The 23,306-nt window shown below is 47.1% G+C and overlaps 1 protein-coding gene across 4 annotated transcripts in view; it reads left to right on the forward strand.

Annotated features, from left to right (window-relative positions):
• EDA (ectodysplasin A) overlaps positions 1-23,306 on the forward strand; it is a 196,000-nt gene that overhangs the window by 160,858 nt on the left and 11,836 nt on the right. For all 4 annotated transcript variants that reach the window (XM_075940804.2, XM_075940805.2, XM_075940806.2 and 1 more), the window contains exons 4-6: positions 10,162-10,341; positions 15,259-15,293; positions 16,236-16,287. In XM_075940804.2, coding sequence (XP_075796919.2) covers positions 10,162-10,341; positions 15,259-15,293; positions 16,236-16,287 — 267 coding nt within the window. The remainder of the gene's footprint in view (positions 1-10,161; positions 10,342-15,258; positions 15,294-16,235; positions 16,288-23,306) is intronic.

A 23,306-nucleotide genomic window follows, 5' to 3' on the forward strand; every position in this document is an offset into this window, starting at 1 on the left:
CCCTTGGCCAGACCCGCTGCCTGCGTCCAGCCCTCCTTCCAGCGGCCGCTTCTTCTCCCCCCTCCCCAATCTTCCCCGGCCAGCTCCCTGCCCCCAACCTCACCCCCCCCGGCAGCCCTGCTTCTACCAGCCCCCCAATTTCCCCAGCCTGCCCTGATTCCCCCGTCCAGTTCTGCTTCCGGTGGCCAGCTCTCCCCTCCTCCTCACCCCAGAATCCCCTGGCACTTGCACCTTCCCTTAGCCCTGCACCCTCCTGGTGCCTCCCTTTGCCCTCTTTTTCCCTAATACCCACTCCCTCACCAGTCTCTGCCCCATTCCCCTCCTGCCCCTCTGCCCTCACACACGATTTGCTCCATCCTGACCTTCCTCATGCCCACCCCTTCTTTCAAGCCTTCTCCCAGCACCTCCTCCTCCAGTCCCGAGTGCCCTTCCTCTCTCCTCTCCTCTCCTCTCCTCTCCCAGCATCACCCTGTCCCCCCTCCCACTGACACCTCCCCTCCTACCCTTTCCCTCATGGTCTGCACTTGGCCCCCTGGCATTTGTCTCTCCTGCACCCTTGTCCCCAGCCCAAGCCCCTTCTCCTTCCACCCCCGCCTCTCCTCTCCCTCTCCTCGCCTCCACCGCCGCCGCCGCCACATGAGCCGGTTCCCTGCCATCTCCTTCCATGTTGCGGGGCCAGAGTTCACACTCAGGCCCCGGAGGCCGAACCCGGAGCCAGCCAGACCCCGCCATGTGCCTCCCGCAGGTTTCAAAACCCCGGGCCGTGACGTCATGTCATGCCCAGGCGTCCTCCCCACCCACGTGCAACGCTGCGCATGGGCGGCAGGCAGCAAGGAGGAGCCGCGTGCGGCAGGGACGTCCGAGGCCGAGGGGGATGCTCTGGGGGCGGGGTGGGAGGATGCTCCAGGCAGAGCCGGGGAGAGACCCAGCTCCACATAGCGCTGGAGCAGGGCCCCAGCTCTTAACTCACCAGCACTTCCAGGTGCAGGGGCATGGGGCCTGATTCGACCAAATGGGTCGAATCGGCCTAAGGGCCGGCAGCCACCAGGTACGCTGAGGCCCGGCATTTTTTTTCCGTGGCCCAGTACTGGGCTGCGGACTATAGTTTGGGAAACGCTGTCCTAAAGTATCTATGTTTTTGCACAGACATCCTGTTAGGACTCTTAACAAATCAACACACCTCTGTTGCCTCACAGACGCCCACTCAAAGGTCTGATTTCAAGAAACTGGTTTCAAAAAAGCAGTGCCAACCTACTTACTGTTACTCTTTCCTTTGCAACCCTTGAATAACCCTTTTCATAGCTTCTGTAAACTCGTGTACATTTACAGAATGTTGCAAGTTTGAAAAGTTGCAGCCCTTGGTACCACCAAATGTGGCCCACTAGCTTCAAAGATCATTGATCTAGGATGTGGTTCAGCAAAACATTTATGCATATATTGAAATTGCACACACGTTTTAAGTCCATTCCTGTTTAACAAAGAACTTACATGTGTCCTTAATTTTAAATATACTGGAAGAGTGACCCAGCATTGCTCAGGTCCTTAACTCAGATAAGTTTTGGTTTTTTTAATTTAAAGCATTGTTCTTGGGTGGGGCTGAGGATGAGGATTCAGTATGCAGGCTGTCCTGGAGAGAGAGTGGACAGCCCCAGCCCTCTCTCACTGCAGCATCTCATCTCAATGGCTGCTGCAGCTGCAGCAGGCACAGCCAGATGAGGGGTGCATGTCCTGTGCCTGGCGTACAAACAGGCACACAAACAGACAAACTCTCTGATAGGTGTCCCTTTCTCCACCCCTGCCAGCCCAATGGGGTTATAGCTATCCCAGTCCCCATCTCTGGCCTCTTGCTGTCCCCCTGTGATCATCCTACAGCCGTGGTCACCAACCCGTCCCTTGCCTCCACTGACACCCTGTCCTCTGCCCCAGGCCCTTACCCTGGAACCCACTGGCCCTCTGTCTCTTGCCCCAGCACCTATTGGCACCCTACCCAGCACCCTATCCAGGTACCCCCTGGCACCCTTCCCCAATACCATGTCCCCTGCTCCCACCAACACAGTTGGGGCCACATTAGTGAGGCTTGTGGGGGTTTTGGAGGAGTTTTTATTTTGCATCTCACTTGTGTGGCCCCAACTGACTTTTCTGTGGGTCAGTGACCCCTGACTCAAAACAGGTTCCCCGCCCTTCTCATAAATAAGGACAATACAGAAACTTTTTGTGTTTGACATAATATTTTATTTAAAAATAAGCCTGGACAACAAACCCCCAACTGGGGCCAACCCCCCATCTGTCCACAGCATCATAACATTCCTGCACTCCTCCTTCCCCCAGACCCTCGATCTGAACCTATCATACACTGGAACCCCCTGCCCTGAGCCCCTCACATACCCTAACCCAAATTCCTGCACCCTCATATCCACAAGCCTGTGGCTTGCTTAGTACCCTAACCCTACATCTGACCCCAACACTGCCCGGCCTGAAGTCCCCTCCCCGACCCAGCATCCCCTTCTGCACCTCCTCCTGCATCCAGATTTCCTCCCAGAGCTTGCATCTCTCACCCCTTCCCACACCCAAATCCCTCATTCCCACCCCAGAGCCTACACATCCTGCCTCAACCCAGCGAGGGTACGGCTAGACTGCAGGGCTGTGTCTACACTACACCCCTTTTCCAGAAATGGGGTGCAATTAGACACATCGGAATAGCAAAATCCGCGGGGGATTTAAATATCCCCCGCGGCATTTGCATTTACATGGCTGCCGCTTTTTTGCAGCTTGGGGATAAGCCGGTGTCAGCTGACGGTCAGGGCAGTGTGTGTGTGTGTGTGTGTGTGTGTGTGTGTGTGTGTGTGTGTGTGTGTGTGTGTGTGTGTGTGTGTGTGTGTGTGTGTGTGTGTGTGTTTCCGAGAAAAGGTTTAACATCTGTGTCTTTACTGCTTGATCCGGGGTCCCGTCGCAGAGGGTGGCCAGTAGGCCAACAGACGCCCCTTTATATAGGAAGAGCTTATTACACCTTAGATTTTAGCTGCTAGAACACAGGGTTTCTTCGCAGCGGGCAGCCTGGGAAAGGCTGAAAGGTGCCCCAACGGATCTGTCACCTGGGAGTGACGCAGATCCAAACGCCCAAGCTCTTCCTATGCCTGTCCTTTTATGACCGGCTGAAGTTCTTTTAAATTGTGATTGGTTCTGTTACAGCAACTGAAGGAGTCAGGTTAAAACTTAAACAGCTGCGGGTTTATTAAAAGACTTATAAAAGCATATGGTTACAATGGCTATTGCTCTCTTTCTTAAATGTTAGCAAATACAGATTTTAAAAATGGTTACAAAGAAAATAAAGATAGAAAATAGAAATAATGGTACCAAGTGACAGCTTAATCTTTAAAGAGCTCTAAGTCTATGTGTACACTTAAGACAAAGGACCACATCCAGGTACAATTTTTACCCCTTTCTGTGCCTCTCAACTCCAGCGTGTCAGGCCAGGGCCGGTCTCTCAATTCCTAGGAAAGACGAATACGAGGTGGGCGTCCCCTCTGGAACCTCAGGAGATCAAATACCTTACCCGACCAGCAGATAGATGGTAGATTGACACTCAGAGTAAATGTACTGCTGGACCCATCTTTATACCCCTGGGGGCCTGTATCCTCTTTCTTATCTAAGAGGCCAAATTGTACTGGTCTGTTTTGTGGCGCCAGTTCTTACAAGCAAGTTTCAAGTTAATTTGCACTTGCAAGAGAGGAAGATAGCTAAATTGTGTGTACTAGACATTTTTTTACTGGGCGAGAGATTCCTCCCCCCGCGGTCGGCTGAGTGTTCGTATCAATATGGGTTAAGTCAAGGGCACTCTTTGGCAGCCTCTTGGTCAGCAATTGGCATATCTCTGTTTACAGCCATTCACGGTCACAGCAGCCTGGGCCTTCTGCTCTGTGTGCCCTGTATGCTCCAGGCAAGCAAAAATGCATGTTACAAGGGGGGTTCCTGTCTGGCTACAGCCGGAGAAAAGCGCCAGTCTAGACGTGATTCTCCGGAAAATAAGCCCTTTTCCAGAGGATCTCTTATTCCTACTTTCAAGTAGGAATAAGAGATCCTCCGGAAAAGAACTTATTTTCCGGAGAATCACGTCTAGACTGGCGCTTTTCTCCGGCTTATCCCCAAGCTGGAAAAAAGTGGCAGCCATGTAAATGCAAATGCCATGGGGGATATTTAAATCCCCCGCAGATTTTGCTATTCCGATGTGTCTAATCTGCATCCCTTTTCTGGAAAGGGATGCCAATGTAGACTCAGCCCAGAAGTTTTTCAGGATTCTGGAGGTATCCCAGAAAAACTCTTCTGCATCCAGGGATGCGTTTGTTCTTCTGCTTTTTTTTAGTGGAAAAGCAAATGTGCTCTTTCGGTAACCCCTATATTCCTCCTTCTACAAGGAATAAGGGGGGTTCCAAAAGAAGGGATTTTTCTGACATTTGGTCCAGTCTAGACAGGCCAAATATTGGGAAAACCTCTTCCTACAGAAGAATTGGGAAAAAAACAGCAGGGTTGGGGATAGCAAGTGATGGAGAGGAGGAGAACAGAGAGGAAGGGCAGGGCTTCAAGGAAGGGGCAGGGCGGGGCGGGGCAGTAGATCTTGGCTTGTTCTGTCATTTAAAAAGAGATCTTGGATGTAAAAAGGTTGGAGACCACTGTCCTACAGTATAACTGTCCCTCCTACCAGACCCCTCCTTTTTCATTTTCCGAGAAACAATCAAATTCCAGGCACATCCCATTGTCCTGGCATAACCAACCCCTGACCTTGCTTTAAGTTATGATAAAAGGATGCTGCATACTAGTGTTCTTAGCTCATTGAGGAGGTCTTAGCTCTTACAATCGAGGAAGAGCTCTTGAACAAATGGACTCGCAGACAGATGGACAGACACATTGACAGACAAAATTTCTAAAATATATAGTAGAATGTGGGTTTGCTGAATAAGGATGGAGATAAGTACGTACCTAAAGTAGGATGATCACCTATCCCTAATCAGGTGTGACGGTTTCAAAATGTATATTTCAAGCCCAGAGCTGAATAACTCCAGAAGATCATTTGTAGGATTGCTCTGCACCTGCTTGAGGCTCAGGGACAGTCTCACTTTTCCCAGTATGGGAAAAGGAGCTGATGTGGGTCTTAGTTGCCCCCTTGCTTTTACTCTGAGGCCTCACCCCTATCATTGTGGAGCAACAGTCTGAAACTGTAGCTGATGCTAACTGCAGTTGGGATCTCTGTTACATTTTCTGTGAAAGGTGTCCTAAATATGATCTTTTCTGAAGACCTACTTTAAAGAAAAGTTTGAAAACTTAATCTTGTTCATATAGGATTAATAGAACTAGAAGCCTCATAGGAAGTGATAATTATGACATTTGAACAAAGCATAGCAGAGGAAAAACCTGTAGTGCTATATTAATTAATTTCTGTGGTGATGCCATATTTTGCAAAAATACAGACTGTTCGTTTGTTGGTAAAAGTAAAACAGTAAAAGTCTCAATTCCCCTTGCTTTTTAAGAAAGTGTCTGCATGTTTCCTGGTGCATATAGCTGAAGACAGAGTTGGCAAGCTGGGAATCAGATAATCAAGGCACACTCTATAAAACTATTCTGTGGTGGTGTTGGTGGTTGCATGAGGACCCAGTTAAATCTAGCTAGATTTATGGATTGTGGCAACTCTATGCAAGGCATTGTTTGGTGTGCCGAGCCAGGCAGATGCCATCTACTTAACCAGAAGGATCAGTTTTCTTTTTTGGCTCATAGTCAAATACTGAATACTTTCAGGAGTCTTTTGAGAGGATATGCCAGCACATTTCCATATTGTGATTTCTTCCCTTGTTTTATATGCACAGTTTCAAGCCTACATGTGTTCGTGCTCGTTCTCACTCTGTCTTTCTCAGTAAATCTGGTTCATTTCCTGAGGGTTTAAAGTAAGTGTGAAATTCTGCTCAAGCAGGTGATTTATGTGGCATCGAGAGAAGAACTAACTACCTCATCCTCTCAAGTCACCTCGTTGCTCTTTTTACCAAATCTGAAGAAAATTCTTGTCCATCTTCCAAATGCAGCAATTCTCATACTGCTCTTGACCTCCAGAATGATTGCCTTACTATAGGCTGAATCAAGAGTCCTCACTATTTACTGTACAGCTCTGTGCTGTGTCAGGCTAGTAAGTAAGATTCACGGCAGAGCGGAAAATTCATTGAAATAATGTGATGTGCCAATCAAATTCACAGTAAATACCTTCTCACGTGCTACATCGGAATTACATGCAATTGTTTACACTTGAAGTAGCAGAATAGCCCTCTGGGGTAGGATTTAGTTGAAACAGCTGGAACATGTTTTTCCTCCTAGTTCCTAAGGCAGAGCAAGGACAGACAGCAGTGGACTGGGCTTAGGTGCACATTTGATCCTGTATTAAGGCAGTCTAGGCTAGAGAATGATACAAATCAAAAGAATTTAATAAAAATGCTTTAGGGGAGATGTGTAAGGATTTGAATTTTGATTCAAGGAGGTAATTTCAAAAGTGTGTAATTATCCTAAAGGAGAGGAGAGCTGGGGGACTGAAAGAGTACACAGCCACCTGGCAACTCAGATTGGAGGTATGCAGGTTAATTGGGACAGAAATATTACCAACATCATCACTTGGTCTGCTTTTACACCTTCTGCCCACTCTCCTAAGATATGTACCTTTTCATAATATAATTTAAATCAAATTTCTGCTTTTAAAATATGACAGTCTTGTTTTTAATTTTCGTATGACTCAAAATACAAGAGAAGGAACGAGGAACATGGGGGAAAGAATGAGAGAACTCTAGTAACTTTCATAAGAGTAGTTAGTTCTCAATTATACTATGCTTGTACAGTAACTGTCTAACTTCCATTTCAGATAGAAACATGAAATGAACTTTGGCGCCACCTAATGAAACAAAAAAGCCATGTTTTTCTATCAGATAACTCAGGAAAGGCAGGGTGATCAGTTTTAGGTAGATAGTACAGCAGCTCCAGTTCTAGGCATTCATGTTGTTATCTGCTAGGAAGTCATATGTGCTTAGGACATACCAAAGGGGGGGGAGGCCCTTCCAACTCTATACTCACCAAAAGTAATGACATTATTTCATTTTGCATCATGATATTGATAGAAGGAATAAAGTGCAGTAATCTCCTTAGGCCAGGTCTACGCTAGGCATGCAAGAGACTAGTCGACTCTCTGATTGACTATCTGATAAGCTTCTGCCTACCAGTGATATGACTAGTTGCTTCCTTCCCCCTCCCGCCCCTCTCCCCTGCTGTCTCTATCAGAGAGAGGCAGCAAGCGGAGGGAGCAGGAACCGGTGCTGGGGGAAGCCAGCTCAAAAGCTGGTTCCCCCCGGCACCGTCTCTGCGGGGGGCAGAAGAGGTAGACACTCAGTGGAAGCAGCGCGAGCGGGGACTGAAGCAGTCTCTGCTCGTGCTGCTTCTGCTGCGATTCTGCTTTGAAATGTACAAGAGCCCCATCAGGGCTCTTGTACATTTCAAAGGCTCAGGCGCTGGGGCCTACAGAGGAGTCCCTGCTGGCCCTGCATTCCCTGCTGGGCTTCTGCTTTTGAAATGTACAAGAGTCCCGCTGGCTACAGTTCAGAGGTGGAGGCGCCCTTCTAGACTAATCAACTATTTGATTAGTTAATTAATCTAAATTTAACATCCTTAGTCTACACTGGACTGAAGGTTGGGTTAAGGTACTCAACTCTAGCAACGTAAAGTACATAGTTGGAGTCGGCTTACCCTAAACCGAGATTGGCGTTGTCTTCACAGAGGGAAGCCGATTGGGGCAAATGCTCCTGTTGGCTTCCCTTATTCCTTACAACTGTTAGAAGTACCAGTGCAACTGGAGCCACCCTTAGTGTTCAATTTAGTGGATCTTAACTAGACGCGCCAAATAAAACGCCAGAAGATCGATGTCTGGTGCGGCAAGTGAAGACATGGCCTTAGAAACAATTTCCATAGTCTTTATTTCTTGTCAAACTGTTGCTGTGATCTGATAAACAGTTGTTGGTATTCTATCCCAGAGATGGCAGCTGTTCCTTAGTGGAGAAAGAGGTTCTTATAAACTTGTAACACTCTGTAGAATAAGAGTTGCTATAAAAATAAGAGATTTTTAAAATATCATTAAACAAAATTGTTTACATTAAACTCTGAGAAGTCAGGAAATGCTGGAATTAAAGTTGACTACTCAGCCTTACCTAGATCCCCTTTTACAAATGCAGTATGATGGTATTTACTTGGCCATCTTTTTTTGCCACTGCCCCATCTAACATGCAGGCTGGACAATGCTCAGGGAATGAGACAGCTTGTTCAATACTGATATCTGCATCGTGCTGTTAGTAGCTCTTGCCTTGTTTATTGCACTTCTTGCAAAGCCTGAAACTAATCCTACATTTATTGTTTGCCTGCCAAACATTCATGAATGTATCTCCAGTAAAGTATTGGACAACATTATTTTCTCCATTTTACAAATGGGGAAACAGAGAGGAATGACCTGAAGCCACACAGTGACTCAGTACAGGCAGTCCCCGAGTTACGCAGATCCGACTTATGTCGGATCCGCAGTTACGAACGGGGCCATCTCCCTGGTCTCCAGCAGACCAGGGAGAGGAAGCAAAGCGGCGGAGCACGCGGGCAGCGCCGCTTTGCTCTGCTTTGCTCCCCGTCTCCCTGGTCTGCAGGCCAGGGAGAAGGGGAGCAAAGCAGAGCAAAGCCGTGGAGCACGCGGGCAGTGGACAGCCCAGACGTGTCTGGGTTGTCCGCTGCCCGCATGTTCCGCCGCTTTGCTCCCCGTCCCTCTGGTCTGCAGACCAGGGAGATGGGGAGCAAAGCAGAGCAAAGCCGCGGAGCCCGAGGGCAGCGGACAGCCCAGACATGTCTGGGCTGTCCGCTGCCCGCGTGTTCTGCCGCTTTGCTCCCAGTCCTCCTGGTCTGCAGAACAGGGAGAGGGGGAGCAAAGCAGAGCAAAGCCAAGGAGCACGCGGGCAGCGGACAGCCCAGACGCGTCTGGGCTGCCCGCGTGTTCCGCGGCTTTGCTCCCCGTCCACCTGGTCTGCAGAACAGGGAGAGGGGGAGCAAAGCAGAGCAAAGCCGCGGAGCCCGAGGGCAGCAGGACAGCCACGGCGCATCTGGGCTGTCCCGCTGCCCCCGTGCTCCGTGGCTTTGCTCCGGACGCCTGTGGTAGAGCAGCTGGGGCACTGCCGGTTGGTCCCGTAGCGCCGCTCTGGGCGCTACTGGACCAACCCGGCAGCACCCCAGCTGCTCTGCCCCAGGCGTCCCCAAGTCAGCTGCTGCTGAAACTGACCAGCGGCTGACTACAGGAAGCCCCTGCCCCGGGCTTCCTGGAATCAGCCGCTGATCAGTTTCAGCAGCAGCTGATTTGGGGATGCCTGGGGTTCTTAAGTTGAATCTGTATGTAAGTCAGAACTGGCGTCCATATTCAGCCGCTGTTGAAACTGATCAGTTTCAGCAGCGGCTGAATCTGGATGCCAGTTCTGACTTACATACAGATTCAACTTAAGAACAAGCCTACAGTCCCTATCTTGTACGTAACCCTGGGGCTGCCTTTAGTGGAGCCAGGATTAGAACTCACGCCAGCTTGATTTCCTATTCTCTGTTCCTCCTATAGACCACACTAGCTTACTGCCAGAGTTGCTGAGTTAGTCAACAGGAGTTATGGCTTTATTTGTAACTGTGTATTCAGTTGTTCTATATAGCAGTCCCCCAGGTGTCTCAAGTTGAACCCGCAGAAAATGAGGGGCATGCAACTGACTAGCAGACACATGCCAGACTTTTGGTTTAAATGACTTACTCAGTATCACATACACAGCCTATGGATAGAAGTCAGTTAGTTTGGCATTCACCTACCTTAATCACAAGACCATTTCTGTGTCCCTACAATCCCTGCCTTATTCACTTCACATCTTTTAACTTCTGCAACAAAAGAGGGGAGGGGAGGCTGAATCACAAAATCTGGGCTAACTGTTTGATCATGCTTTTAGTTTCTCTCTCACCAGCTCCAACATGATCCTGACTCTCGGGCTACCTGTTGCTCTCTTATGGGGGGGTTCAGGGAAGCATGGTTTTGTGCCATGCTCAGAAGGCAGAGGGGCTAAAATGTTATCTTGTGTTTTTCAGGTAAAAGGGCTGGTCCTCCAGGGCCGAATGGTCCTCAAGGCCCACCAGGACCTCCTGGACCCCAGGGTCCCCCAGGAATCCCAGGGATCCCTGGAATTCCAGGCACAACTGTAATGGGACCACCTGGCCCTCCTGGTCCTCCTGGCCCCCAGGGTCCACCTGGTCTGCAGGGCCCTTCAGGTAGGTGTTCATTTCATTCCTAATTGGACAGATGCTTTGCAGACCACAGTGAAGAGGGGAAATAGCATAGTGATGAGAGTGGCATGAAAACTAAATAGAACACCCAGCCCTGGTCTATAATATGGAGTTATTTTGAAATAACTCCCCTTATTTCAAAATAACAAGCAGAGCGTCCACACTACCAACCCCGTTATTTTGAAATAAGGTGCTGGTTATTTCAAAATAACTCCTGCGTTCCATGAAGAATAACACTTACTTTGAAATTGTGATTTTGAAATAGCGATAGTGTGGACACTTCACTGCTGATATTTTGAAATAACTATTCGCCAGAGTCATTCAGTTACTCCCCATGCTTCCTGGTGACCTAAGTCAAGGTAGCACATCCACATTAAGGGAGCCTGCCTCAGACTAATTTTGAGGTTTCCCTGTAGTGTCTACACTATTTCAAAATAGTTATTTTAGGAGTTATTATTTCAAACTAAGTTATTTTGAAATAATTTCCTACTGTAGACATGCCCCCAGAGATCAGTTCTAATCTCGGGCAGTGGGATTGCATTATTATCAGGGTTTAAGAAGGTTCATTTTCTAAGCTGCTCAGAGATTCTGTGTCAGATGCAAACACTAATACTCCCAACTAGAACTGGAGAGGGAGAAAAAGGAAATTAAAAACTCTCTGTTCTTACCAGATCAATTGGACAGATTGGAGATGGGCTACTACATCTGCTCCAGCTACCATAACTAGCGCTGCCCCACTAACTAGCACTGTGCAGTGCATAGGTCTTTCACACATCACATTTGATCCCTTCTCCAAAGAGCTTAGGCTATATCTACACTGGGAAGGTTTGGCGACAGAAATGCTGTCAACATGCAAAAGTCACCAAAAGCAAAAACCATTCAAACCTGTTTTTCTGCCGCCCATTGTTGACATTTCATGGCCATATTCACATCTCTACAGGAAACTAGGTTAATATCTACATGTAGTTATACGTTACAAGTTACTCCTGTCTGTCTTTGAGAAGAAACATTGTCTAGTGATTGAAACATGGGACTGAAAAACTGCGTACAGTACTGTCATTCAATTCCCTGCATGGCAGGGGTGGGAAACCTCAGACCAGGGGGGCCAGATGCAACCCTGGCTTGCCTAGATCCAGACCCCGAAGCTCAGTTCTCCCCCCCCCCCAGCACTGGGGAGCACACACTGGGTCTCCAGGCCCCTCGTTACCCAAAATCTATTAGTCTGGGTCCCCATAAGCTCTGGTGTGTGATGGGAATGTGGGGAGTGTCTCAGTCAGGTGTCACATCAGTAAGGGTTTTGTTTTGGTTTTATTTTTTGCTTCTCACTTGTGTGCAGTCCCTGGTAAAGGTTCCCAACCCCTGCTATATGGTTTTTAGTCATTTCCTTTCTCTTTATCTCAGTTTTTCAATTTGTAAAATGGGTATAATACTTGTATACCTCACAGGGAGAGCAGAGGCTTCAATTTTGTCTGTAAAGCACTTTGCAGATTTTTAAACATTCTTTCTGAAGATGTGAAGACATTTGTCCCCATTAACCTCCCTGTGAGCCTGAATTCCATTGATACTGTAGTCTACAGTCAGCTTTAACCCCTATTGTGAGTTGTCAGATGGATTGGTTTGACACTGCCCTGTTTATAATCTTGGTCAACTGGCTAATCTGTCCTAATCCACATATCTGATGTTGTAAATCACTGGGAGGAACATGACTGGATCAGGAAAGCTGCTGTGTGAGATAGTGTTGGGTTAGTCTCACAGTAATATTGTGAAAATATTTTTCCTGCATTTCCCATCTTCACTTCACTGTCCTTATATATTATAATAATTCAACTTTAGATGTAAGAGAACTGAAACTTCCTTCCTGAAGACAGACAGAATCTTTTCTCTAAAGGGGCTTTTAGAAAAAACTGGCTTTCAGTCTGTTTGCCAATAGTAGCCAAAATGCAGCTCGGAGGCAACTTGCAGTCTGTCTTTAGTTCTACAATGCAGTCCATAGCCATCCTTATCTTTATCAAAGAGATCTGTCTCACAAAGATAACAGGTCCCATTGTGTGGCCTGGCTGCTCAGAATGAGCTGGAGCATTGTACTGTGGAATCTATAAAAACTTAAAAAATAACTAATCGTCTTGCAGCACCTTAGAGGCTAACGAAACATGTAGATGGTATCATGAGCTTTCATGGGCATAACCCACTTCTTCAGATGAATGGAGTTGTTAAAGGTCCAGTTTCTAAATAAATAGGGGATAGGTGGGAGAAGGAAAAAGAAGGGGGGAAAAGGGAAAAAAAGGGGGGGAAAGAAATAGTCAATTAGTGTGTCCATGCTACATGAAGCTGATAGAGGAAATACTAGTTGTTCTTAAGTACCCATTGTTTGGTTTTTTATGTCATTAGGATGTGGAATGTAGCTGGTCATCCACAATGTCTTTATTCATACCTCTGTTATAGGAATCAAACTTGTAAATGAAGTTAAGTTCTAAGGCTTCTCTGTGGAGTTGGCTTGTGAAATTGGCCTGAAACAATACAGTGATTTTGAGATCCATTAATGAGTGCCCTGGCAAGTTGAAATGTTCCCCAAAAGGTTTCTGTGTGTTGCCTTTTCGAATATCTGATTTGTGCCCATTAATTCTCTCTCGTAGAGACTGCCCAATTTGGCCAATATTCATGGCAGAGGGGCATTTCTGGCATTTGATGGCATAGATCACATTAATGAATGTTCAGTTAAATGAGCCTCTGATGTGATGGTTTATGTGGTTAGGTCCTGTGATGATATTGCTTGTATAGATGTGTGGACAGAGTGGCACTGGGGTTGATTGCACAGGTAGGTTCTGTGGAGGTGTGCTGTGTGGTTACTGGAAAGAATTTGTTTGAGGTTAGGGGGTTGTCTATAGGCGAGGATTGGCCTGTCCCCCATGGTCAGAGAGTGAGGGGTCATTTTCCATGATACATTGCAGATTGTTGATAATGCATTGGGGGGATGTAAGTTGTGGGCTGTAGGTGATGACAAGTGGTGTTCTATTGTTATCTTTTCTTGGCCTGTCTTGAAGTAATCCTGTAGGTGTTTGTCTCTGTCTATGGGACTGGAGCAAATCCGGTTGTATGATTGGCTGTAACAATAGATTGAGAAATGTGTCTTGGATGGAAACTAGAGGCATGAAGGTAAGTGTAATGGTCAAAATGTTTCCGGTATAAGGTGGTGAAAATGTGTCCGTCATGTAATTATACTGTAGTGTCAGGGAAGTGGATCTCGCGTGGATTGGTCCAGGCTGAGGTTGATGGTTGAAATTTCTTATGTGCAACACCGATATTGAGGTAAAGTGTGGCTGTGCACCCACCAATACAAACAAAAACCATAGATATAAATATAAATTTTAAATAGTCCATAGGTGTGGAAGAAAATATATTGAAACAAGGAATATTTAGCAAGGAGCAATGCTTATTTAATTTTTTTATTTGATTTCATATTAACACTACCCTTGGCTGAAGAAGTGGGTTGTACACACGAAAGCTCATAATACTATTTATATAGTTTTGTTAAGTCTAAAATTCTACAAGATCATTGTTGTTTTTTTAGTTACACCCTAACATGGCTATCCCTTTTAGACCTGGGAGTACGTGTATCCTCAGTCTTCCTAACAGACAGATGCATGTTTCAAAGATCTTGCAAATAAGGTTTAATCCTACAAAACAGCTATGTCTGACTCAAGAGCCAGAACTCCATCAGATAGCAAAGATCTAGCTTTAATGCAATACATTTTACCATGTATTAATTCGTAACATAGGATTTTAAAAAAATAATTGAGAACAGAGTTTTAAATAATCGCAACAGTAAAAAAAATTCTGTTAAAAGAATCCTTTTTTCTTATCTTAAGCCATTCTCTCCCTCTCCCTCTCTCTTAATTCAACCAGAAAACCATTTCCCCCCTCTCCCCACCCATCTGCGGCCTCCGCACATGTAGACTGTGGCTGTCCTGTTTCCTACAGCCAGGAAGGGAAGCTTTCCAAGCATGGAAAGTAAGTTAAAAAGGGAATTGAAGGGCTAAAGTTATCACAGAGATGCTGAAACGGGGTGGGGAGATTTCCCATTTTCAATGACAGTGCAGGGAGAAGTTTGGTCTTGCTTTCACTGTTGGAGATACTGAGCTAATTCCAAACAAAGTGAAAGTATGAAATCACGGGAGGAGGAAGAGAGAGGTGCTGTCTTGTTATCAGGGAGAGAGGTGCAAATTGGTGAGAGGAGGAGGAAAATAGAAGGCAGAGAAGTAAAAAGGCAACTGTCTTGCTCTGAATATGCAGCAGGGGAGTGGACACAAGGGAAAACAAGCAATCCCTGCCCAGCCCATTCCCCAACAGGCAGGCTAGGGGGGAAGAATGGGCAAGGGAGGATTTGGGAGCAAAGCAAAGAAGTTGACTGATTGCCTGTAACTTACCCAGCTTTTCCCACATGGCCGGTGACAGACACTGAAGAACTGATACCTCCCCACTCAGCCTGCAGCTTCACCACGATGTGGGCACATGATCCCCTAAGTACTTCCTGCCTCTGATTGGAGTACTCACTCATCCCCACATTACAGACCCTCGGGGAGGAGGAAGAGAAGAGAGGAGGACTGGAGTAGAGGCTGGAGCCAGTATAGCAGGTGGCAGCTGCTGCTGCTCCTGCTCTTCCATCCCAGGGAGCAAGTGCCCCACCCCTTTCCCCAGCAGATTAGCGAAGCACCCTGCCTGCTTGGGACTCAGAAAAGGGCTGCTCAGGCTTGCGGGTGCACAGCTTAGAGGGAACCTTGCTCCCCACCCCTTTAGCTCTAGAGGGAAAATCCTGTTTTGTACTCGGTAGGCAGATTTACAACTACTGATTTTTCAGATGTTTCTTAAGTGCCTTCATTATTTTTTTTATATCTTATTTTGCAGGTGCCACAGACAAAGCAGGCTCCAGGGAGACACAGGTTGGTTGACTCTGTCTTAGGGGGCAATGCCCACTGAGTTGGCTAGATTTTTTTTTAATGTTACAAGGGTACATTTTCTAAAGGTTCATTTTGTGGTACCTAAGGGTGTGTCTAGACTACAGGGTTTTGTGACCAAAAGTGGACTTTTGTCAACAAAACTATACTTGCGTCTACACTGCCACTGAGTTCTGTCAACATAACGTCGACAGAATTCAGCAGTTTTGTCGATGGCTGTAAACCTCATTCTACGAGGAATAACAGAGTTCTGTCGACAGAAGGTGTTATTGCATCTACACCGTCTGTTGCGTCTATACTGTCATGTCGACAAAGTGGCTTGTTTTGTCAACAGAACTGGATGTAGTCTAGACGCTCTTTGTCGACAGAAGTTTTGTCGACAGTATCTGTCAACAAAACTTCTGTCGACAAAAGCCTGTAGTCTAGATGTACCCTAAGTGAATGAATATCTTATACTAAATGGTCATTACACTCACAATTATACTAAAAGAACTGACCAGAATCACCTTTACCATTGGAAATGCCAGAGGAAGCACTTGATTTGCTGCTTAGTGCATAGTTTTACTGTTTCTCACCTTCTCAAAATACCTTAAATTCCCTTGTGTCTGGTTTATTTTAACCCACTCCATATACAAAAAGCATTCCTGATATACAAGGAGCTTCAAATGGAAAACCTAAGGACTATATGAATTATACTCTCTAAATATAAATGAATGCATTCAAATCCAAAGAAAATTAATAGAGTCCTCTTGCTTACCTTTTCACTGCTTTGTTTTGAGAAGGTGATCACAGCCAGTAGTATTCTGGAGATCTGCACTAACTGCTTTATGTCCTAATCATCAATTCCACAGAGAGAGAAATAAAGATATTTAGAGGAATGAATCAGTGCATCTGGATAATTTTAACTTGTGGTACTCTTATTTGCAGCCAGCTGTGGTTCATCTCCAGGGCCAAGGGTCAGCGATTCAAGTAAAGAATGGTAAGAATGACAAGAGATTGTCAACCACTAAAACGGTCCCATCCTACACCCTCAATTTCATATCTGGGCTGTGTGCACAATATACCATATAGTAGGAGACACTAGTTCAGCTCATGGTCTTTTCTAGATCATCCTCTGTTAGCCTCTCTGAGTAAGACTTTCTGTTGCTCCCAGCCCCATCAATCCAATTATCTATTATGCCTCATCTATTCTCTTCTCCACTATTCTTAAACACAAGTTTCTCCAAATAATTCTCTAGCCCAGATCATCCTCTGCTCATTTGCTGATCCCCAAATAGATTATTTGCCTCTTCATACCAACTGAACAATCCTCAGTCCCCATTCTCCCTTCCACAGCCAACCAGACATCTTTGCCAATCAGGGCAGCAGGTTTGCAGACATTTTCATGATGCCCAGAGCCTGCACCCCTCCCCCACTCAAACACCCTCCTCCCAGCTGCCTAAGACTCTGGGAGGGAGTTTGGGCACTGGGAGCAGGTGTTGGGCTGCGTTGAGGATTAGGGGGGAGGGATGCAGGCTCTTGGAGGGAGTTTGGGTGCAGGAGGGGTGAGGGATGGGACTCTGGGAAAGGGAGGGTGGTTTGGATGCAGGAGTAGGTCTGGGATGAAGGCTCTGGGATGAAGTCTGGGATTGGGGAGTAGGCTCTGGGAGGGAATTTGGCTGCAAAAGAGAGTGAGGAGTTCAGGCTGTGGGATAGAATCTGGCTGCAGGCTCTGGCCTGAGGCACGGGGTGGGGTGCAGAAGGAGTTGCTGGGGCAGGCTCTGGGGGGAAGTTTGGGGGCTAGAGAAGAGGCAGAAGTTTGGGGGGAAGGATGGGGGTGGGGAAGAGAACGTAGGCTCTGGAGGGAATGGGGTGTGCCACGCTTACTTTGGCAGTGGCTCCTGGGGGACAAGGAGGGTCACACACACTGCTGTTCTACCTATTCCCCCATGTGTGTCCCCCAGCCCACCTGCTGCCCCCAGGCCATTTAAAATCCTTTGGGGACCCCCCGCAGCCACCACTGGTAGAAAGGTGGGACTAGAGTGGCTTCCTGCCACTCACTTTGCTTGACTGACAGCACGCAAGTCCCTGCAGTCAAGGGTAGAAGTATGTCTGTGGGCTGCTCCTAGCAGCAGGAGCAGCACAAAAACAGCACACACATATCTTCCCCTCTCCCCCACCCCTGCCCCGGGGCCAGAGGGAGGTGCCGGTAGCTGCAGAAAGTGAGCAGCAGGGAACCACTCCAGCCCCACTGTGCTGCTAGTGGTGATGGCAGCGAGGGGGCCCCCGTGATGTTTTCAATCACCAACAGGCAGTGGGCAGAGCTGTCGGACACAGAGGAAGTACATGGGGGAGGCAGGTGGGGCCGGGTCTCTTTCTGGCCCCAAACTTTGCTGGAGCCCAGCCCTGAGCCAGGAATATTCCTGATGCAAGAACACCATGAGCCCATATAACTTGCCATGTACGTCCCCAGTCTATTGTCTGCCCTCCCTGCAACCCTGAATGTATCCTATGTCTGCTTCCACTTTTCAGCAATCTATCCTCTGTCCACTAACACCCTATTCCCTTCTGCAGCTCACAGTCATATCAATACATTCTATATTGCTAATCAATCTTTGTTCCCTTCCCAAAAGTTGCAGTCAACAGACTTTTCTACTCTAACTCTCCTCGATTCCAAATCAAATATCTACCTACACACTGCACTGTCACCTCAGCCTCCCCAAATCTCTGACCTCCAATCTATCAAGTATATAAGGGTACATCTAGACTACATGCCTCTGTCGCCAGAGGCGACATGCCTTGTTTACAAGGTTTACCTGGGTGGTCGACAAATGCCTTTGATGTCGACACCCGCGCGTCCAGACTACCGCGCTGAGCCGACAAACAGCTGATCGGCTCAGCGCGGCAGCCTTGTAAATTTAAATGAAGCGGGGATTATTTAAATCGCCGCTTCATTTTCCTATGCCTGGTAGCCTCATCTACATGCCTCTGGCGACAGAGGCATGCAGTCTACACGTACCCTAAGTCCAGTTTCATCTATTTTAAGTATCCACACCTCATCTAGTTGATCCTCCCAAGCAACCAATTGATGTTCTTCTCTCAAACTTAAGTCTGTTTTCATCAACTCACTTAGCAAATTGACCCTTTTTCCCTTTGATCATTCTCAGCAAATTTGACCTTATATTCTCCTCTGCTGGTAAAATTGATCCTGTATGTGTGCTATTCCCTGCAGTAAAATTGAGCTTATTGTCTCTTCTCCATCAGAACTGATGTTATGTCCCTCTCCAATTTACATAAAGATTTCTCTCTGCCCTGGGGTGGGTCACAAAATTCATCAGAATCCTCCTTTTTCTCTCTGGTTCAACTACTGTGATTGTGTTGGAAGAGGAACAATTCTGTGATAAGTACAGTACTCCCCTGCCTAGATCCAAGCCAATTCACTGCAACCCTTATTGCGTTTCCTATGCAGTATCCCAAGAGACTCCATAAGAACATGAGAATAGCCATCCTAGGTGAGACCAATGGTGTATCTAGCACAGATGCTTGAGAGGCAGTGAACAGAACAGGGCAATTTTTGAAGTGATCCTGTAATAGTTTGTCTCAGCGGGAGGCCATGCTGACACACAACAAGCCCCCAGAGTCTGGGGCCTCAAGGGCCTGACTGCAGGCTGAGTATCAGTTCTGGCAGCCCACCCTTGTTCAGAGCAGGGCAGCAAATAAACAGTTAAGCAGTCTTTGGTAGGCCAGGTGGCAGTCTAGGTGCCACACCCTTGTTCAGGGTGGGGCAGCAAAGTCAATTAAGCAGTGTCTGTTAAGCTATCCAGCAGTTTATGAGCCCAGACCCTGGGTTAGGGTGAGGCAACAAATAAACAATGAAACAGTAAAAAGGTTCAAAGGTGCAGGCCTGTCTGCAGACCAAGCCAGGGGTCGGGTCTCCTTGCTGGCGGAGAGCCAACAAGCACAGAGGCTTCTTTCCCTACAGGGGGAACCTGCCCAACCCAGGGCCTTAGCAGTGGCAGCGCTGCAGCCACTGGGTCGGCGGGGATCCAGTATGCAACTCGCCATGCAGGTGTGTGGGTCAGCAGGGGTCTGAGCTGCAACGTGCTGCCCAGCTGACCTTCATTTCCTCAGCCACCCCGGGGTTGGCTGTTCCTGGGCCACTTCCCTAGGGGCCTACCTGGCTTGGGTGCTGCTCCTCCGTGACGGCTGTGGACGGAGGTGCCAGCAGCGTGTCCATAGGCTCGGGGTCCTGCGCAGATAAGTCTCAGGGTGGTCCAGCCCACTCGGCTGGGCATGGCAAGGATCCTGGGATGTTTGTGGACCCAGGCAGCGGCTTCCGCAGCCTTGTCCAGTTATCTGGGTCCGGCGGCAGCTGTGGCAGTCTAGGCCAGTGCTCGGGGCCCGGCAGCAGCCCAGGCACCCCAACCCAATGCTCCCTTTTAGGGCAGTATGGCAGGACCTTTGTCTGCTGGGGCTGGGGAAGAGCCTCTGCTCTGCTCTGCTCGGCAGCTAAACTCTAAGGGTATGTCTACACTACCCCGCTAGTTCGAACTAGCGGGGTAATGTAGGCATACCGCACTTGCAAATGAAGCCTGGGATTTGAATTTCCCGGGCTTCATTTGCATAAGCCGGCCGGCGCCATTTTTAAATGCCAGCTTGTTCGAACCCCGTGCCGCGCGGCTACACGCGGCACGGGCTAGATAGTTCGAACTAGCAAGCCATTCCGCACTATCTGTACACCTTGTTCCACGAGGAGTACAGCTAGTTCAGTTTAGGAAGCCTAATCCAAACTAGCTACTCCGTGCCGCGGCTACACGCGGCACGGGGTTCGAACTAGCCGGGATTTAAAAATGGCGGCGCCCGTCTTATGCTTATGAAGCCCGGGAAATTAAAATCCCGGGCTTCATTTGCAAGTGCGGTATGCCTACATTACCCCGCTAGTTCGAATTAGGAGGGTAGTGTAGACGTACCCTAACTGAGCTTGGAGCTCCTCTCTTTATACCTCCAGCCCTGCCTTCCTGTTTCCTGTGGGCGGGCCTGGATGGTTCTGGCACCGCCCGCCAATGGGTTTTGGGAGGAGTTTCCTCCTCTGAGTCAGTGGGAGGCCATGCTGACTCCCTACAGATCCATCTCCAATCATCCAATCCCCGCTTCTAACAATCAGAGGTTTAGGGATACCCAGGCCATAGGTTTGCATCTCTGACCATCTTGGCTAATAGGTTCATCGGTGTCTATCTTTCATGAACTTATTTGAACTCAGATATACTTTTGGCCTTCACAACATCCCCTGGCAGTAAATTCCACAGATAGTCTGTGCACTGTCTGAAGAAGTTACCATTTTCTGTACTTTTTCCATTTCTAATATGTCTTTTGAGATGGTGCAACTAGAACTACATGCAGTACTCAAGGCATGAACATACCATGGATTTAGAGTGGCATTATGATATTTTGTCTTTTCCTTTCCTAATGGTTCCTGAAATTCTGTTTTTGACTGCTGCTTCACATTGAGCAGATGTTTACAGAGCTACCCACAGTGACATCAGGGTCACCTTCTGCAGCTAATTTAGATCACATAATTTTGTATGTACAGTTGGGTTTGTGTTTTCTAGTGTGTGCTACTTGAATTTTATCTGCTGTTTGCTAGCCTAGTTAGTCAGTTTTGTGAGATCCATTTGTACCTCTGGTCTGCTTTAAACTTAACTATCTTAAGGAATGTTGGATCATCTGCAGATTTTGCCACCTCACTTCTTACCATCTATGAATGTGTAGAACAGCACTGGTCTCAGTACAGGTCTTTGGAAGACCCCTGCTATTTACCTCTCTCCACTGTGAAAATTGAACATTTAAACCTGTGCTCTGTTTCCTACCTGTTAACAATGAGAGGGCCTTCTCTCTTTTCCTATGACACCTTAATTTGTGTAAGAGCCCTTGGTGTGGGACCTTGTCAAAGGCTTTCTAAAAGGTACACCTTTGTTGATACCACTGAAGAATTGTAACTAATTGAAAAGGCATAATTTCCCAAGGGCCATGTTGTTGAGTCTCCCCTAACAAATAGTGTTTATCCATGAGCCTGATAATTCTGTTCTTTAATGTTGCCAAACTTTAACCATTGGTGCTAGAAACTTTCATGCTAAGTGTCTACTATGGGCTGATTTTTTCCCTGAAGTTTCAGAGATATTTTTCAACTATTTTGGAGAACTATATTAGGAGAGAGCATATTTTTGTATTATTTTTTTAATGTTTACAACTTTCATTGAGAAGTTCCTGCTTTCAAGCAAGCACTTGAAATATAGCAAGTGGGTCACTCAAAGGTCAGAAGAGATTTGGTGCACCCCAGTTTCACGAGCTTCTAAGCCTTTGAAAAGTATACTTTGCACATTCTCAATAGAAGTATGTTCATTTGGCAGTAACATTCTCTGAGCATTCCATCTGTACTAAGATTACTCCACCAGCACAGAACTCCCTGGTACCCACAGTGCACATGCTCCATTCCCACAAAGCTTATGAACAGGAATTATCCTGCCAGCTTTTGAGAGCTAATGTACATGGTACCAGAAATGAAAGCACTTCTGCACTCTCCAAGGTTCCCTTGCTGTCACCCAAGCAACCTTGAGGAGAGGAAAGAAACACTCACCTGAATATAGACAGTTGAAGAGGGGAAAGGAAGGTTGGGTGGGGAGGGGATAGGAACAAAGATGGACTGGGACAAAAAATTTAGGCATGGGAAAACTTTGGGTAGAACAGTCTATAACCAGTAGAGCACATTCCGCCACAGAAACTCTAAATTGAAACATTATTTGTGGATCCCAACAGTCCTCTGCTGTCAGCAAATAGCTGTGAAAACAATCAGCAATGTGTGTGTCTCATCGCCTCTAGTGGCTGGCTCATATGGAGGATAACAGTCTACTATTACCACCAATTACTCCAGTAGGTCTTGTGATAGAGACCTGTGCTGCGAATCTATTATTTAAAAAAATCTAGAAAGTTACATACAAAGAAACCATGAAAAAAAAATGCTAAGGTTGCAAAGTCAAGCATTCAAAAGTTACGAAATGCCAGAATTAAGGTTGCCCATGCAAACTTAATATGACCCTGTTGTGCATATGCATTTATGAGACAGACATGATCAAATACTATTCACATGACCTCACTTCATTCAATGCAAAGGATGTACCTGCTCTGGGGGATGAATCAGGGTTGGGTAGCAAATTAGGCTGCTATATGTAGGACTTTCCCTCATTTGTTAAAGAAGTTGGAAATTCTGCAGGAAATGAGGCCAGGGGACTGCAGGAATAGAGAAGATGGTCTCATGGTAAAGGCAGTTCAATGCTGCCCCAGAGAATAGGATTTTACTTATCTCTGCTACAGAGTTCCTGTGTGGTCTTAAGTCACTTATACCAAGCTTTCATGGAGAGATTCCTGCTTTCAGGGGACTTGAAATATGGTAAGTGGATCAGTCACTTATACCAAACTTATACCTCTTATATCAAGGATACCATGAGTTGTGTGTTCTTTTATACTTCTTTGAGAGATGTCCCTGTGAGTGCTCCACAGGAGGTGTTGGTGTGCCCCTGCAAAGGCAACCAGAGTCTTTTACAGCAGTGTCCTGGGGCCATGAATGCATGATGCCCAGGTCGCGTGCATTCAGTGACCCGATACCACACATGAGCAGCCCATCCTCTTCAGTTCTTTCTTGCCATAGCTGGCCAGAGACAGTGTTCTTCGGTATTCTTTAGCAATCTATCTTTGTTGGATAAGTAGTTCTTTCTCTTATTTTCTTCAGTTAGTTCATGAATTCTCCCAGTTGTTCTTCCTGTTAAACAACTGCTTCCCAACCTGACCGGTCAAGTCCACCGGGTGGTAGCAGGGCTGCCGAGCTCTTTGCTGCACTTCTGGGCTCCTTGCTGAGCCACTTGGCGATAGTGAGGCTGCTAGGCTCCTGGTTGTGCTGCCAGATAGCCCCTGCTGCAGGGCTCCCAGCGACCAGGCTTCCACCAAGACTCTCTGGTCCTGGGACAT

This window comes from Pelodiscus sinensis, chromosome 13 (assembly GCF_052426305.1).
Source record: "Pelodiscus sinensis isolate ZL-2025 chromosome 13, ASM5242630v1, whole genome shotgun sequence".
Taxonomy (NCBI): domain Eukaryota; kingdom Metazoa; phylum Chordata; order Testudines; family Trionychidae; genus Pelodiscus; species Pelodiscus sinensis.